This window comes from Cloeon dipterum, chromosome 1, assembly GCF_949628265.1.
Source record: "Cloeon dipterum chromosome 1, ieCloDipt1.1, whole genome shotgun sequence".
Lineage (NCBI taxonomy): Eukaryota > Metazoa > Arthropoda > Insecta > Ephemeroptera > Baetidae > Cloeon > Cloeon dipterum.
Window position 1 is genome coordinate 3,671,148 of NC_088786.1, and position 13,869 is coordinate 3,685,016.

The 13,869-nt window shown below is 40.9% G+C and overlaps 6 protein-coding genes across 9 annotated transcripts; 3 read left to right on the forward strand and 3 right to left on the reverse strand.

The window, feature by feature from the left end:
• Positions 1 to 65: 65 nt before the first annotated feature.
• Positions 66 to 1,767, forward strand: LOC135948031 (RNA exonuclease 4). Its single transcript, XM_065497084.1, has 7 exons — positions 66 to 203; positions 566 to 780; positions 836 to 933; positions 999 to 1,192; positions 1,246 to 1,381; positions 1,441 to 1,540; positions 1,599 to 1,767. Exons 1-7 carry the CDS (start codon positions 185 to 187, stop codon positions 1,746 to 1,748), a joined length of 912 nt encoding a protein of 303 aa, XP_065353156.1. The 5' UTR covers positions 66 to 184; the 3' UTR covers positions 1,749 to 1,767.
• On the reverse strand, positions 1,761 to 4,796 carry LOC135948030 (ATPase family gene 2 protein homolog B-like). Of its 2 annotated transcripts, none has more exons than XM_065497081.1 (7): positions 4,714 to 4,796; positions 3,510 to 4,255; positions 3,012 to 3,458; positions 2,618 to 2,957; positions 2,364 to 2,564; positions 1,965 to 2,311; positions 1,761 to 1,913 (listed from the first exon to the last, which is right to left on the reverse strand). In XM_065497081.1, the coding sequence occupies exons 2-7, from the start codon at positions 4,215 to 4,217 to the stop codon at positions 1,761 to 1,763; spliced, it is 2,196 nt and encodes a 731-aa protein (XP_065353153.1). In that variant the 5' UTR covers positions 4,218 to 4,255; positions 4,714 to 4,796. The 2 variants fall into 2 exon arrangements, with proteins under 2 accessions (XP_065353153.1, XP_065353154.1); XM_065497082.1 differs by having other exon boundaries at positions 4,740 to 4,755.
• A 159-nt stretch (positions 4,797 to 4,955) lies between these two features.
• Atac2 (Ada2a-containing complex component 2) lies at positions 4,956 to 7,447 on the forward strand. Its single transcript, XM_065475874.1, has 9 exons — positions 4,956 to 5,254; positions 5,329 to 5,466; positions 5,580 to 5,734; positions 5,795 to 6,094; positions 6,147 to 6,445; positions 6,502 to 6,608; positions 6,740 to 6,945; positions 7,008 to 7,186; positions 7,247 to 7,447. Exons 1-9 carry the CDS (start codon positions 5,040 to 5,042, stop codon positions 7,418 to 7,420), a joined length of 1,773 nt encoding a protein of 590 aa, XP_065331946.1. The 5' UTR covers positions 4,956 to 5,039; the 3' UTR covers positions 7,421 to 7,447.
• Positions 7,435 to 11,547, reverse strand: LOC135934265 (store-operated calcium entry regulator STIMATE-like). Its single transcript, XM_065475876.1, has 5 exons — positions 11,126 to 11,547; positions 8,418 to 8,562; positions 8,236 to 8,357; positions 7,981 to 8,177; positions 7,435 to 7,925 (listed from the first exon to the last, which is right to left on the reverse strand). The coding sequence occupies exons 1-5, from the start codon at positions 11,265 to 11,267 to the stop codon at positions 7,686 to 7,688; spliced, it is 846 nt and encodes a 281-aa protein (XP_065331948.1). The 5' UTR covers positions 11,268 to 11,547; the 3' UTR covers positions 7,435 to 7,685.
• On the forward strand, positions 9,685 to 10,405 carry BORCS7 (BLOC-1 related complex subunit 7). Of its 2 annotated transcripts, none has more exons than XM_065475882.1 (2): positions 9,685 to 9,791; positions 9,901 to 10,405. In XM_065475882.1, the coding sequence occupies exon 2, from the start codon at positions 9,914 to 9,916 to the stop codon at positions 10,229 to 10,231; it is 318 nt and encodes a 105-aa protein (XP_065331954.1). In that variant the 5' UTR covers positions 9,685 to 9,791; positions 9,901 to 9,913; the 3' UTR covers positions 10,232 to 10,405. The 2 variants fall into 2 exon arrangements, with proteins under 2 accessions (XP_065331954.1, XP_065331955.1); XM_065475883.1 differs by having other exon boundaries at positions 9,715 to 9,791; positions 9,906 to 10,405.
• A 903-nt stretch (positions 11,548 to 12,450) lies between the features above and the next one.
• RpL12 (ribosomal protein L12) lies at positions 12,451 to 13,740 on the reverse strand. 2 transcript variants are annotated; one of them, XM_065475879.1, is made up of 5 exons: positions 13,579 to 13,740; positions 13,397 to 13,470; positions 13,151 to 13,331; positions 12,884 to 13,089; positions 12,451 to 12,509 (listed from the first exon to the last, which is right to left on the reverse strand). In XM_065475879.1, exons 1-4 carry the CDS (start codon positions 13,613 to 13,615, stop codon positions 12,884 to 12,886), a joined length of 498 nt encoding a protein of 165 aa, XP_065331951.1. In that variant the 5' UTR covers positions 13,616 to 13,740; the 3' UTR covers positions 12,451 to 12,509. The 2 variants fall into 2 exon arrangements, with proteins under 2 accessions (XP_065331951.1, XP_065331952.1); XM_065475880.1 differs by lacking the exon at positions 12,451 to 12,509 and having other exon boundaries at positions 12,533 to 13,089.
• Positions 13,741 to 13,869: the final 129 nt, after the last annotated feature.

Below are 13,869 nucleotides of genomic sequence, written 5' to 3' on the forward strand. Positions count from 1 at the left end.
CGTTGGTAAGACTTGTCCAGTAGGCCCCTCCCCCTTTTGATTTGTTATGTTTTTGTTTTGATTCTTCTCGATCGAGCTAGCAGCGCTGCGAGCACGAGTACCACACGCTTTCAACGCTATAATTTGAGCCAGCTTTATTTCTCTTCTGTTACTGAAGCAATTTATCTATTATCTACAAGGTGCTATGGCAAAATTTAAAAGTGGTACGTATGATACTTCTGCTTTATGGGGCTACATATGTATGTATCTATCATTTATCGTCAAATTCAGGAGGCCATGAGCTCTGATGGGGAAAAACCAAAATCTATAGCGAGGCGAGGGATTTTACTACTATTTCTGATTGTGAGAACTTTGAGACCGATTTATTTTTATTTTTTACTTTTACATATATGTATACATTATAGTACTACATAATCCAGCTTTGAACCATGTCAATATTATGATAGAGGGTGGTTCCGAGATAGGCTTGTCACCTCATGTCCCCTGTCCAGGTCCTGTCTCACCTCTCCTCTGATGCACTGTTGACTATAAATTCTAACCACAAATACGTCGTTCTCTTCAATAGGCAAGGTTTCCGAGAAAGAAAAGAGGGAACCTAAAATAAACAAACCGCAGCTGAAGGCGAAGAAGATTGATTCCATTCCACCAAAGCAACAATCTGCTAAGGAAAAAAAACAGGACCCACCAGTCAAGCAATCTTTACCTGAGCTGTCCAGCACTGTTAACTATGCATCTAGTGAAAAAGTCAAACCTTCTCAAAATTGGCTGCTTTTCAAATCAGTAAACTTTCTTGATTGTTCACTTAAAAATATTTTAAATCCTGATTTTCTTCCAGCAACTTCCTAAAAGCTCCGTGAAACCACATTTCACTAAGCGGCCTAAACTGGAGGCTAAACCTGGTGCCACTGGACCTAAAATTAAAGTTTCCAACAAGTAAGCATCATTCAACAGTGCTGAACGTAATTAAATTCACAATATTTTTGTTTGCTCTCCTTCAGCATTACGGAAATTGTGGCCATTGATTGTGAAATGGTTGGAGGAGGCGACAGTGGCAGGGATAACATTTTGGCTCGCGTTTCTGTGGTGAATAAATACAATGAGGTACTCTATGACACATTCGTGAAGCCAAGAGAACAAGTCACTGACTACAGGACTCAATATTCTGGTGTCCGCGAGTCTGATCTCCAGAATGGTAAGGAATCACTGATAAATTAAGCAATTGTTGCTTCCATGGTGTTGTTTCAGGCGTAGAATTTTTGGAAGCCCAGAAGAAGGTTGCATCTCTTATCGACAACAAAACTTTAGTCGGCCATGATGTGAAGAATGACCTTAAGGTTCTCTTCTTGGGTCATCCTCGAAACAAAATCAGAGACACAGTGAAGTAAGTTCATTTTAATTCAGTGTATTTGAATATTTTTAATGTTAACTTTCTTTTGCTAGGTACAAACCATTTAAACAGTTGAAATCTGGCAAACCAAGTCTCAAATTTTTGGCTGAAAAAATTCTTGGAGTCAAAATCCAAACTGGAGAACACAACTCGGTAGGACTGAATCAAATTAAGTCTTTATGCAAATAAAATTATAAAAATTTTATTTTAGGTTGAGGATGCCAAAGCTGCCATGAGTTTATACATGATGCACCAAAAGGCGTGGGAAAGACTGAGAAAGGAGAAGAAAGAGCCCAGAGACAAGCCTGCCAACAAAGGTCGACTGCGGCGAAACTGGGAAAGAGCTAACAAATCGAAATAGAGTTTTGTTTCATTAAAAACTGTCTTTGTCTGGTTTGTAATTCTTGTACCATTCCAACCATTTGGTTGACAGCGACGGTTTCATGTTTTTCAAAACATGGACAAAGTGTTCATTTCTAACTGCAGGCACATCCATCCCATCTGTCGTCAGAGCGTAGAGGGCAGCCTAAATAATTCTTATAGAAATTTCTGCATAAAGAATTCGGCAGGAGAGTACCTCTTGGCACAAGTTTTGAAGATCAGCTCCAGAGAAGAGCGCTGTGTTTGCAGCGATGAATTTTAATTCCAAATCACTAGCCACGGCCATTTGAGACGTCACAGTTTCCAAAATCATTTTCCTGCTGTCCAAGTCTGGTGCTGGCACGTGTAACACGTGATCAAAGCGGCCAGGACGCAAGAGAGCAGCGTCAACGAGGTCGGGTCTGTTGGTGGCTGCCACCACCAGCACTCCGCCTTCTGTCGACGGCGCAATCAAGCCATCCATTTCCACCAGCACGGTGGCCAAAACTCTTTCTTGCACGCCATTCTGAATCTGTCCATGGCCTCTGTGTCCAACCAGAGCATCTGTGGATGAATAATAAGCGCGTTTGAAAGACTTAAAAGAAGGATTTCCTACCAATTTCGTCAATAAAGAGCACAGATGGGGCAGCAGACCTGGCTCTTCGGAAGAGAGCTGCGATGCTCTTCTCAGATTCGCCCACAAGTGATGAGTACAATTCAGCAGCTGACACGGCCATGAATGATTTGCCCGTCATCGAGGCAATAGCTTTCACCATAGAGGTTTTGGCACAACCCGGAGGGCCAAAGAGCAGAACTCCTGATATTTATTTGTGATTGTGCATAGGAGTAAATTTAGGAAATAATTATTACCTTTCGGTCTAGGGATTCCCATCCTTTGGAAGGCCTCTGGGTGACACAGAGGCCATTCAATGAGCATCTTGAGTTTCGTTTTGATTTCTTTCAAGCCACCAATGCGCTCCATGGTCATTGGCTCTGTCGTCACGACTCCCAAGCCCCCTCTGAGGGAAGCTGGTCTCATTCCTGCTACAACCGCCCTGAGCTCAGCTAAAAAGTCCACCTCTGTTGTTCCTTTCTGTTTCCTGAAGATCCTAAGACCTGTCTTTTGGGACAACGAGCACAAGTCGGCTAAAATATATCCCGGCGTCAATTTTGACCCTTCCGAGGAGAGCAGATCCAGTAATTTTTGGTCCTACAAAAGACTGAAATTTGCAGTTGGTGTAGAATATTTTCCTATTGATTTTACCTCCATGAAAGGTGCTAATAAGCTCTTCAACATGATTTTTCTTTCTGCTTCAGAGGGCGGTCCGATGCAAATTTCAGTTTCTACTCTGCCAGCTCTGAGGATTGAAGGGTCTATGTTTGTTGGTTTAGCAGTCACTGCGATGACCAAAAGAGAAGAAAATTCTTCCTGCTCCAGCAAAGAAGCCATTTGCATGACCATTCTTCGTGAGTGGCTTGGAGTAGAGTCGTTGATTTTCGGGCAGATTGCTTCAATGTGGTCAATGATCACGGCACCTCTATTTAGTTTCTTCACAGTTTCAAAATGGGCTCTCATTTTCCTTTCAGCCTCTCCTGGCTTAGACTCAGCAAAGGTTCCTCCAGACACAAAGATTGTACTCAGGTTGTTCCTTTGGCACACTTGTTCGACGAGGACGGTTTTTCCACAGCCAGATGGTCCTGACACCAGCACCTGTAACCGCAATATTTAAAAGCCTGTAGGTTGAGAATAAAGGGATGTAACTTTGTTCAATTTATGCTTCCCCTCCACAAATCCCTGGACCAGTCCGTTGAGCTTTTCAAATGGCGTAGAAAGTCCAAGAGCAAGTTTGTAATCCTTGATCGAAAGCATTCTTTCATACGATTGAAAATCAATCACATTTTGAACTACAATTTTGGTGCTTTTGCGAATCCTGCCGAGACAGCCGTTCAACTTGTTACAATTAAAAACGAGGTATTTTATGTGTTGCAAATCTAAGCCGTCTAAATCTACGAGGCACCGCTGCGTCACTAAGAACAAATTTTTGCTGAGCACAGAACTCAAAACTCTTTCGAATGTTGGTATTTGTGAGTTCCAAACAGAAGCATTTTCGACAGTGTCAAAAATTACAGTCACTTTGGCATTTGCAACGGTTTTATTGCACTGATCTAATAATTTAATTTGACCAATGTCAATGTTTCCAGAGAGTTGTTTTTCGGGCAGCTGCATTGGCAGTCCATACTTTCCAACTTGGACAGAAGAAATGTCGAAAACTGTCCTATCACAGCGGCAATATTTTGGATGAAGCAACGGGTCCGTGGCAATCTCACACACAGACGTAAACTTATCAGACCAAGGAACCAATGCAAATTTGCATGAGCTCTCAGACAGTTCAACACAGTTGTGCTCGAACCGTTGAATTTTTCCATGAAATCGTTCCAGTGAAGTGTGAATTAATCCTTTGGATGTCATCTTTAACCGCGCTGAGTAGTTAGGACGAACGATTCTTTCTGAAAAGGAGAACGAAATTAATCTTTAATATTAGACGCTCCTTTTACTACATTTTGTTTACGTTATCATTAGAAAATTAAAGAAACACGCAGAGTTTTAAGCAATTTTTTGCTTTTTAAGAACCTCACTAGGCACGAATAGGGAGGACAAAATTAACAAAACCTATATAAATTATAGTTGCTGATTCCTTTTCCCACCAAATTTGGGTGCACCTCTAAATTAATATGTATCATATGCACTAAAATAATCAACGATAATAAGAGGAGATGAGAGAGATGAACGATCATGATAATTAAACACATGAAAAATGTGGTCCAGACCAGCACAGGACTATGTATGATACAATACATAGAATGGAAAGAACCGACTTGCAGCTCACAGGTCACGCATCTTGCAAGCGAGCAGCACTTAAGATCCTTAAAACCTAACTTTACTAACTTTAATTTGATTTGTTTACAATTATTTGCAGGCAACTCAACACACATGGCTAGTGCGGCGCTCACACCTGGCCTGCACCTGGCTCACACCGACTCACATCAACATCAACACCACAACCACATGGCCTGTGCCCCACCCACTAATTCAGAACTTTTTCGGTATGATTGGTTCTAAAATTTCTATTGACCAATGAGAACGAAGAATGAGCCAGAATGAGCCAAATTGAACCAGCTGATAGAAAGCGTGGTAAAACAAACCAAGATATCACAACAAGTTGAGTGTGGACCTAAAAAAGCACTCCAGCTTCTGAGCTCGAAATTTCTCGCTAGCGATTTGATTATAAACATGGAAAGCATTGAATTTTCAAAATGTTCGAGGTGTTTAGAAATGGAATCAAAGGAATCGTCGGCACTGCAATGCTCGGTGTGCTCAATTTGGTGTCACCTCACTTGCATCGACAACAAATCGCCGGTTTTCCTTCAGGATGCATTTTTTACTTTCACTTGCGATAACTGCTCGGATAATGGTCAAGATAAATTAATTAGAGACTCCGCTCGTTGGTAATCATTTTTTTAACTTGCTAGTTACCATACTAATTTTACAAGATAAAGTCACAGCATTTTCTCCTTTTCAGGAAGAACATCGTGATTTTAATATTGTATAACCTACATCACCAACACTTCAGCAAAAGTCGACGGGGTTATTTCCAGTACAGGAGCCAAATAACTGAAATGATTAACACTAATTGGAGATTTTTATTTCCTCCGGATGCGTAAGTCTTGAAAATACTTTTAGATTTCACTGGATTGTGGTTTAACTTTTATTTGCTTCTTGTGAACAGAAATAATACTTATTACTTTATAAAAAATTGAACATCCTTTTTAGCTTCAAGAAAAACAAAGCTCCCCATGGTGTAGTGTCCAACCAGCTGACTCACAATACCCACATATTTGTAAGTGGCACCAGCGTGGTGGGAGAATCTGGATGGTGGAGGTTGGTTGATCCAAGCCTCAGTCCACTGTACCTTTCAAAATTGAAAAGTAAATCTCGTCTCTTAGTATATATTTTAAGTTCTTATTAATCATAAAACCAACTTTCAGAGGGGACTGCTGCTGTAGTTAATTCTGATGATCAGCCAGCACGGCCTCAAACAAATATGCTGTCGGTCTCGAGTTCTTTGATTGAGAACCAAACTAGCTTCACTCTGCCAGATATTCTGCTGGAAAAGGATGGAATCGACAGTGATATGGAGATTGATCCGCCAAGCTCCCCTTCAAAAATACAGAATTCAGATCCCCTTGATATTCTTTCATTTTTGGAATCTGAAGACACTCAAACCAAAACAATCCCTGATGCAGAAGACAGCACTGTTTCCCAAAGTTTGCAAGATGAGCCTCAGAGTAAAATTCGCTGATGTGCCATACATTTGTAATCTAGCAATTTGTAACTTAGGCGAGCCAGAGAAGCCAGCCAAAGTGCCTGTGCAACCAACGGCAGAAGCAGAGCCTGTAACGAAATTCAGGCCTATGACCCAATACGAAGAGGTGCATCTGATGCATCGACTGGAGCGGGCTGGACCTTTACCGACCAGCAAAGCTCACAGGCTGTATAGGAAGTTGGTAGTACGCAATTTGCAGAGGAAAAATGGACTGCCCTTGTTCAATCTCGCCTGTTCTCCTACGGGACACACGTTGAATGACCCTTCCCTGAGCAACGATCCAAAGTTTGCCAGAATTTTGGACCGATTCAACGTAATTTACTGTCTGTATGTGTTGAAACTAGCAAATTATTATTATTTTATTTTAAGGTATCATCGTCACAGTTGAAAAACGTAGACAACAACAGTCTGTCTTTCATGACTCGGTTGATGGGGATGATAGAGCCCGCCAGCTTCAAAAGCCCCAACACTGGCAGGTATAATTTTTAGCTAGAAGTCTCAGCCAGCCGCCGGTGAAAATGGCCAGCCGTCGCCTTAAATCTCGCGGCCGAGACCTCTATTTTTAGCTAATTATAAGCATTTTAACCTGACACCATAACTTTTCAAGGCTTTTGAAACCATACATCATGAGGGAGGACTGCTCAAAATTTCCTTGGGTGAAGTTGATGAATGAGCTGGTGAACAAAGTCAACAAAAATGAGCCAGAACGCCTACCGTCCAAGAATTCTACACTTGATTACTGTTATGTCCGGCCTCAACACATCCCGGCAGTTAACAGTTTGTGCAGGGAAAACTTTTGGCCAGGAATAGACAGTACGTGATTTTTAGGCTTTAAATAAGAGTAGCGTCTCTATTATAAATATATTCCCTTTTAGTGTCTGAAGCATTGCAATACCCTGAATTCTCCTGCGTTGCCCTTTACAAAAAATTAGTTGTTGGATTCGCTTTTTTGGTTGACACCGCCATGAATGAGTCATACATAACATTCCTGTACGTCCGACCTGAGTGGAGACGGGGTGGCGTTGCCACATTCATGCTTTACCATCTAATCCAGGTAAACTCCAATTAAATTTCAAATTTTATTTGAAAGGTTTAATCTCTTTTGTTTGCGCAGACTTGCATGGGAAAAGACGTCACTCTGCACGTTTCAGCAACAAATCCAGCTCTGATTCTGTACCAGCGCTTTGGTTTTAAAGTAGAGGAGTTTGTGCAGGACTTTTATGAGAAATATTTACCTGCAGACTCAAAAGAATGTACGCACGCTTTTTTCTTGCGCCTCAGCAGGTGAAAATAAAAGTCCAATTTTTAGACTAAATACTCTCATTTATTTATATCGACAGTTGCAAAAATAGAGAAGTTTTGTCATGGAATACGGCCACATATATATAGGGATACATAATATATAGTTTTTGGCACGTTTTTAATTAAAGCACTTGAAAGACAACTTATCAACACGCCTTATGAAAATAATTATTTCACAATCATACAACAGATCTCTTTGGAATAATTAGAGAGCGTAAAACATTGCATTTCACATCACATAAAGGCACCTTTCAGACAACCACTGTCGCACTGGTACTGCTATTATTAACAATAATTGCTTCATCGTCCCCTGAGAGCAATATTTCAGACTCTGATTCTTCAGGCACTCCAGTATTCCGAGAAGCATTTTGCATTCTAAATCTAGCACGATCAAATATCCTTCGCCCTGTTCCTGTTGACCTTGGCTTAGGCACTTCGCTGGAAGAGCTGTGGTGCATCAAGAAATTGTCGGTCACCCAGAACATCAAAATCTGTAAAATGGCTTTAGCTACAGTATGCCTAGTAAATAGTAAGTTTCAAACTCACGTTCACAAAAAAAGGGATGATCAGCATAACTAGGGTAACTTCAACCTTAGGATTTCCAACCGGTGCAAGGATCAATTTGCTGACACCCTCCCAAAACTTAAATTGGACCAAGAGGGTTATAAACACTTTTTCTACAATCATAAGCAATATGTAGACTCCGCATTGGGCGAGCCATGCTTTTGGTGACGGTGGTTTGCCTGCGACATGAATTATTGATTTCAGTTTCGTTTTGATAACAAAAACCTGGCAGTTTACCATATTCCCCGAAATTAATCAGATCCCACTGTTTCGCTTTTGCTAAAAATTGAGAGCATTTAATGCCAGCATAGATGATGAGTAGTCCGAGTGAAGAGTCAAGCAGGAAGCTTATTATATACCTGCAAAAACCGTGGCGTTGCTTTTAAACATGACAAACGCATCTTTAAATAAAAACTCACCAAGTGCAAGCATCACCCACAAATTGACTGGCCAAATACACATTTACCATGTGGACAACTAAAGCGCCTGCTCCTTGTTTGGACGTGTCGTAAAACCAAATGAGCCATGGTCTTCTCGTAGCACTTGGTTCGCAGAATCTCTTTACTGAAAATCAGAGACGAAATTATTGAGGCGACAAAAATTGATTTCTTAATGCAATTTAGATTCACAAATTTTAAGTCTTTATGCTTAAAATGAATTAAAATATTCAATAAGCAAAATAGTCTATCAAGCTGCTGATTTTTTTAATTAAGAGCTCTGGAATTTCACCATGATACGAATCAGGATTAAAATGGAAAATGGGAGAGATGCATGAAAAAGGTAAAATAGACAAGCAGAAGCAGCATAAACCCAAAAAACAAAATAATGATTTCATGTTGTCATTGCCGCAGATAAAGTAAGTTGATTCTCTTTATATTTTAAATAATTCTATAGTGAGAATACTTCAGACGAATATAATATCTATTATACGGTTTTATTATTCGCGGTCAAAGTAGTGCCGTAATAGGGCAATAATTTATGCCAGGCGCTGAAATTGCGGCTGGAGGGCGCCCGACCTAACAATAAGGGGCACCACAAGGCCAACGTTAAATGAAAGGGAGGCGCGGGGACCCCCGGGGAATGCCCACTATGGGCAGTCCAATACTGAGAAAGAGAATTTTTTATTCCTTTAGAAGTTTAGAACCACTTTCGTGTTTTGGTGATTGGTCCCAATAACACCGCCGAGCGGATAAAAAGGGGTCCCAGTGGCCGCAGAGGCGCATTGGGCCTGATGCGTGGCCATCTTCTCGCCTCCTCGCACCGGGGTTTTTAATTGAAACGCCAGACATTTCTCTATAAGGCCGCGAAAACCAGCATCGACGAGTCCTCCAAGCCTGTTGAGCTATTTGAATTCAAGTCGCTTAATTAACCACATTTTGCCATCAATTGATAATTCACGAACTAAAAAAATGAAACATAAATATAAATTTCATATTATACTGAATAACAATAAAATCAATTGTAATCCAGGCCTGAAGAGAAAATTATTAATATTGTCGAAAAGTGATAAAGCGAATAATTAAACGTTATAGTTTCTTAATTAGTTTCTTAAGACTGCTTACTTAGCAATTAATAATTTTTATAATAATGCACCTAAGGTTTTATTTGGTACTATTTCAGTGTTCTGTCGGTCTGTGTTCCCGCGCCCAAGAGAGATGCTAGTTGGCTACACTGCGCATAAGAAAGAGAAAAGCCATAATATAGGCGTGGTATATTTTGATTCGGATTCAAAGCTGTCACTCTCCATAATAGGATAAAATCATTACTTCCATTCGAAATCGAAACTATAAAAGGTGAGTGTTTCCATCCAGCTGTTAACCAATCTAAAAACGAAAAAATTACCAAATTTAAAATTGTATGATAGTGACAGAGAGGAATTTTAATCAACAAAACTTGCTCTAGTTCAGAATTCGGAATGGCCTCAGCTTCAAGCACAAGTGCTAGGAGTTTATTCGCCGAGTCGAAGAGTCGTCTTGCAGACCGGGTGCAAGTGAACGTGAACAACATTGCGTCGGTGGCGCGCCAGATTAGCAGAGGCTCCAGGGCCAGCGAGGCCGTGGTGCACAGCGCCAAAGCGTTCTGTCAGCAGGAGCAGGCCGTGGCCAACTCTGAAGACAACCTCAAGAAGATGACTTTGGCTGTGGCCCACTTGGGATACCAGTACGAGGCCATTAACAAGAATTGCATGCTCCTCGAAGACGTCAAGGAGCAAGTGCGTGCAATGCAAAGATGAGACATTTTACCTTTCCAACCGCAAAGAGTTGAGCAACCAGAGTGACTCAAGTTTTGTGTTTGTGGTTAGAAAAAAAGACAGTCTTCTAGAAGCGAATCCTGTGATGCTTTTCAACTATGGTTTTTTTATCTGAATAAATTTATTATCAGTTACTTTGTTTGATATTACGTTGCATATTTTACTTTTTTATTTCGTCCACCACTTGGTAATTTTTTTGGTGCACAAAGATTTAATTTTTTTCGCTCCTTGTGCCCTTTGAGTGTGCGCTCTATATTTTTAGGAAATCGTGCAATTAATGGAGTAACAACACAAATTTATAAGTACAAGAGAAAATCATTACGATCGAGTAAATGCAATTATGAGAAATGAGGTTCATTGTGAAAAAAAATAGAAAAGGAACGTGTGTTCAATTTACTTAGCCAGGCTGTCTGAATGAAATTTTAGGCGCATTAATTTAAGTGCTAAATAAAAAGAGAATGCCGCCTAAATTGCCCAAATTTGCACGCGATCGTATTATACGCCCATTGTATGCTTAATGGATGGATGACACACATTTTTTCGAAACTAAATTTAGACAGTCCTTGAACAAGGTATGTACAAAATAAAACATAAATAATCAAGTTACGAAATAGTAAGAGTAATAAAATTTCCCATTCATTGTGCGTGTTTATGGAGCAGAAAACCGTGCTGTGAACTTCGCAAATCAAAAATACACAACGCAACCACAATTTTTAATGAATTTAGCAACACCCACAATTTTTTTCGAACCCAGAACTAATTAAAAAATGCATAAAACCTTTTTTGTGAATGAATATCTACATATTATTAATGAAATTAATCAAATCCATGATGAAAAAAATATTAAATTCAAATTCATAATTTAAATTAGCTCACAAATCAAACACATGAAAGCCAGGGCCGCAAGGAGGGCTTGGACTGTCCATCCAAACACGTCAGTGAGGTTGTCCTTGCCACAGCTGTTTATCCCCTCGGGATGGACCTGCCTTCTCCAGGGTGTCAAATCAGTCTTGTCCATCGCGCCACAGCTCTCCAGGTCGCTTTGGCGGTGAAATTCGCATCCTCCGCGAGGAGATCCCTCTTATTCTAACCCCCAGCACATGAACTGTTATCAATACTTCGCAGGCGAGCAACGAGCGGAAGTCACACCGCAAACGAAAATTAAGATTTCATGACAGCAAGGCGACTCTTTGACACATCGCCAATCGTAAAAACAACAACAAAGTTCTGCGCGAGGACTGCGAGGAGGTGGCAGAAGCAGGATACCGAAACGACAGCCGTTTTCTCTCCGAGTCAGTCAGTGCTCAGAGTCAGCCGCGGCAGAGTGGGAGGGGAAAGCTTGAATGCTACAGGTTGTGCATTTGTATTAGAGGTGAACATGAACATTATGCAACCGGCTTCTCTCCAGCGGACAAAGGGTTGCATACTCATTAAATATGGCAGGCGAGATTGCTCTAGCTTGTGACGCTTGTGTTGAGTTACACATATCGGTACTTATAAGGTCAACGAATGCCGGCTGTGGCTGCCAGAACAAATAATGGATGTCGGGATTTAAGGCGGCAGCTGGCGGGACCGGCTTAGCCGAATTCTTTGCCCGGCGGCTGACAATATTTTAAACATGAAGATGAAGTTTGGTCGTGCTTAACGGCCCCAAAGGTCGCAATACATTTTTTCCTTCATCACTTTTTAATTTTTGACCCTTTTTCCCAGGCGGCTTAGCCAGATTAATGGCGGCTGCCCACGTGACCCAAAATTTGCAAGCTGACTGACAATGAGACCTCCATAATGTCGCACCATAAGTTTTAAAGATCATATAACTTTGTCAAAAACGATATACTTGACCCAGGAGTTAAAATTTGAACATGCATTATGTCCCGTAACAAGTTTACAAATTAATACATTTACATTGATTTGAATATTCAAGGTTTATGTGTACTGGTCTGTTGACTAGAATTAATCTTTAAGTAATCATAAGTCATTTTTCCAATCCATGATTTGCTCGAATTGTCCTTTTTGCAATTGATTAGATATCCTTATTAGTTTAATCTTCAAGTTCCTGCTTGGCAATAGAACTCATTATTTTCTAGCGAACTTAATAGATCCAGACAACTGGCAGAAAAAAGTGCAAAATTCTGAGATTCTCAAATTGCCATTGAAAATTTAGTCCACTTCAAGAGCTCCTAATGAAAATTTATAGGTGTTAGTCTAAAAAAACAGGTAATTTTTTATTGAAAATTTATTGGCCCTCAAGAGTTACAATCTGCAATCAAAACAAGCAAAAATCATAAGACAACTGCTCACTTTAGTTTAACATAGAAATGATGAAATCAAAATTGATTAGTTAACATTAACAAATAATTCTATTGCGTAAGAACTTTAGACTCAATTTTGATTTCCTAAACCTAACAGCCATAAGACTGGTTTGTTGTTGGGGTTTTCTCCCCAGTGGCGTTTAAACTCCATCAGCTTCAATGAAAAATCCAGGAAGCTTCAAGAGCGGATGGGATGCCAACCCCGACCATTACCGAGCATCACAGACCACGCTCACGCACTCGCTCACTTATTCAAATCGTTCAAATGATTCATTCATTCATGTAACAAAAGCGGGTCTGTGAACATCTCGGCTATACTTACTTATTCTTCAGCAACCTCCAGTTCTCCGTTGTTGATGGCGTCAATGACGTCGTGAGGGTTTCTGCCCTCAACGGTGCAACCAACAGACTGAGCGCTGCCCAGGATTTCCTTGACAGTGCCTGACAACTTCCTGGCCATCGATCTTGGCCTCATCTGTTTGGCGATGCTGACGATTTCATCGAAGGTAAGGTTACCACTGTGTTTGACTGAAAAGATATTAAACGAGTGTTATTAATCAAGCTGGCTAAAATAACCTGTTTTTCTCACCATTCTTAACCTTCTTCCTGTCACGAGGAGGCTCCTTCAGGGCCTTGATGATTAGGGAAGCAGCTGAAGGACAAACAGAAATTGTGGCCTGTCTGTTCTGGATGGTGAGCTGAACCGTGATCTTCAGACCCTTCCAGTCTGCGGTGGCCTTGGCGATGTCATCACCGACCTTCTTGGGAGACTGCACGAAAATCAAGACGCGAGTTAGAGGAGCGTCTTAAAATGTGACAAATTTTAAACACTCACCAGACCAAGGGGACCGATCTTGGGGGCCAATGAAGATGTGGCACCTACTTCACCTCCAACACATCTGAGGTACACTGAAAGAAACAAATTTGAGATTATTCATTATGCCGGCACACATGAAACGTGGTGCGATTATACGAGCTGAAGTTTTGAGCCGTATTTCTATAATTTATGACACTTACCGATCTTAACTTCAGAGGGATCAAACTTGGGGGGCATTTTTGGTTATTGAGAATAAACTTAAATAAGTTTAAGCTAGCCGATGACGGCGATTTAGAAAGATTGAAACTCGCGACGCGACGTGCCGTCAGAAACACGAGTATAGAAGGATGAATGTGAGGGGCGGGGGCGGCGGCGTGGTTACGAATTTCTCAAGATCTTGAATACGCAGCGCCACCACAGTGGTAGAGCGGTAAATTCAAATACATACATGCATTCTCGTGCTCACTGCTGCAGCAGCTGCAAAACATAGA

Coding starts and splice junctions, on each gene's coding strand:
- LOC135948031 (XM_065497084.1), top strand. Junction 781..835: donor ATTGGCTGCTTTTCAAATCA/GTAAACTTTCTT, acceptor ATTTTCTTCCAG/CAACTTCCTAAAAGCTCCGT. Junction 1,193..1,245: donor CGAGTCTGATCTCCAGAATG/GTAAGGAATCAC, acceptor GTGTTGTTTCAG/GCGTAGAATTTTTGGAAGCC.
- LOC135948030 (XM_065497081.1), bottom strand. CDS start 4,217: ATGACATCCAAAGGATTAATTCACACTTCACTGGAACGATTTCATGGA. Junction 2,958..3,011: donor TATTAGCACCTTTCATGGAG/GTAAAATCAATA, acceptor AGTCTTTTGTAG/GACCAAAAATTACTGGATCT. Junction 1,914..1,964: donor TTCAAAACTTGTGCCAAGAG/GTACTCTCCTGC, acceptor AGAATTATTTAG/GCTGCCCTCTACGCTCTGAC.
- LOC135934265 (XM_065475876.1), bottom strand. CDS start 11,267: ATGGACAAGACTGATTTGACACCCTGGAGAAGGCAGGTCCATCCCGAG. Junction 8,563..11,125: donor GGCTTTCATGTGTTTGATTT/GTGAGCTAATTT, acceptor TCTGATTTTCAG/TAAAGAGATTCTGCGAACCA. Junction 8,358..8,417: donor GTGGGTGATGCTTGCACTTG/GTGAGTTTTTAT, acceptor CGGTTTTTGCAG/GTATATAATAAGCTTCCTGC.
- RpL12 (XM_065475879.1), bottom strand. CDS start 13,615: ATGCCCCCCAAGTTTGATCCCTCTGAAGTTAAGATCG. Junction 13,332..13,396: donor AGATCGGTCCCCTTGGTCTG/GTGAGTGTTTAA, acceptor ATTTTCGTGCAG/TCTCCCAAGAAGGTCGGTGA. Junction 13,090..13,150: donor CAGGAAGAAGGTTAAGAATG/GTGAGAAAAACA, acceptor ATATCTTTTCAG/TCAAACACAGTGGTAACCTT.
- BORCS7 (XM_065475882.1), top strand. CDS start 9,914: ATGGCCTCAGCTTCAAGCACAAGTGCTAGGAGTTTATTCGCCGAGTCG.
- Atac2 (XM_065475874.1), top strand. CDS start 5,040: ATGGAAAGCATTGAATTTTCAAAATGTTCGAGGTGTTTAGAAATGGAA. Junction 5,735..5,794: donor GTACCTTTCAAAATTGAAAA/GTAAATCTCGTC, acceptor ACCAACTTTCAG/AGGGGACTGCTGCTGTAGTT. Junction 6,609..6,739: donor AAAAGCCCCAACACTGGCAG/GTATAATTTTTA, acceptor TAACTTTTCAAG/GCTTTTGAAACCATACATCA.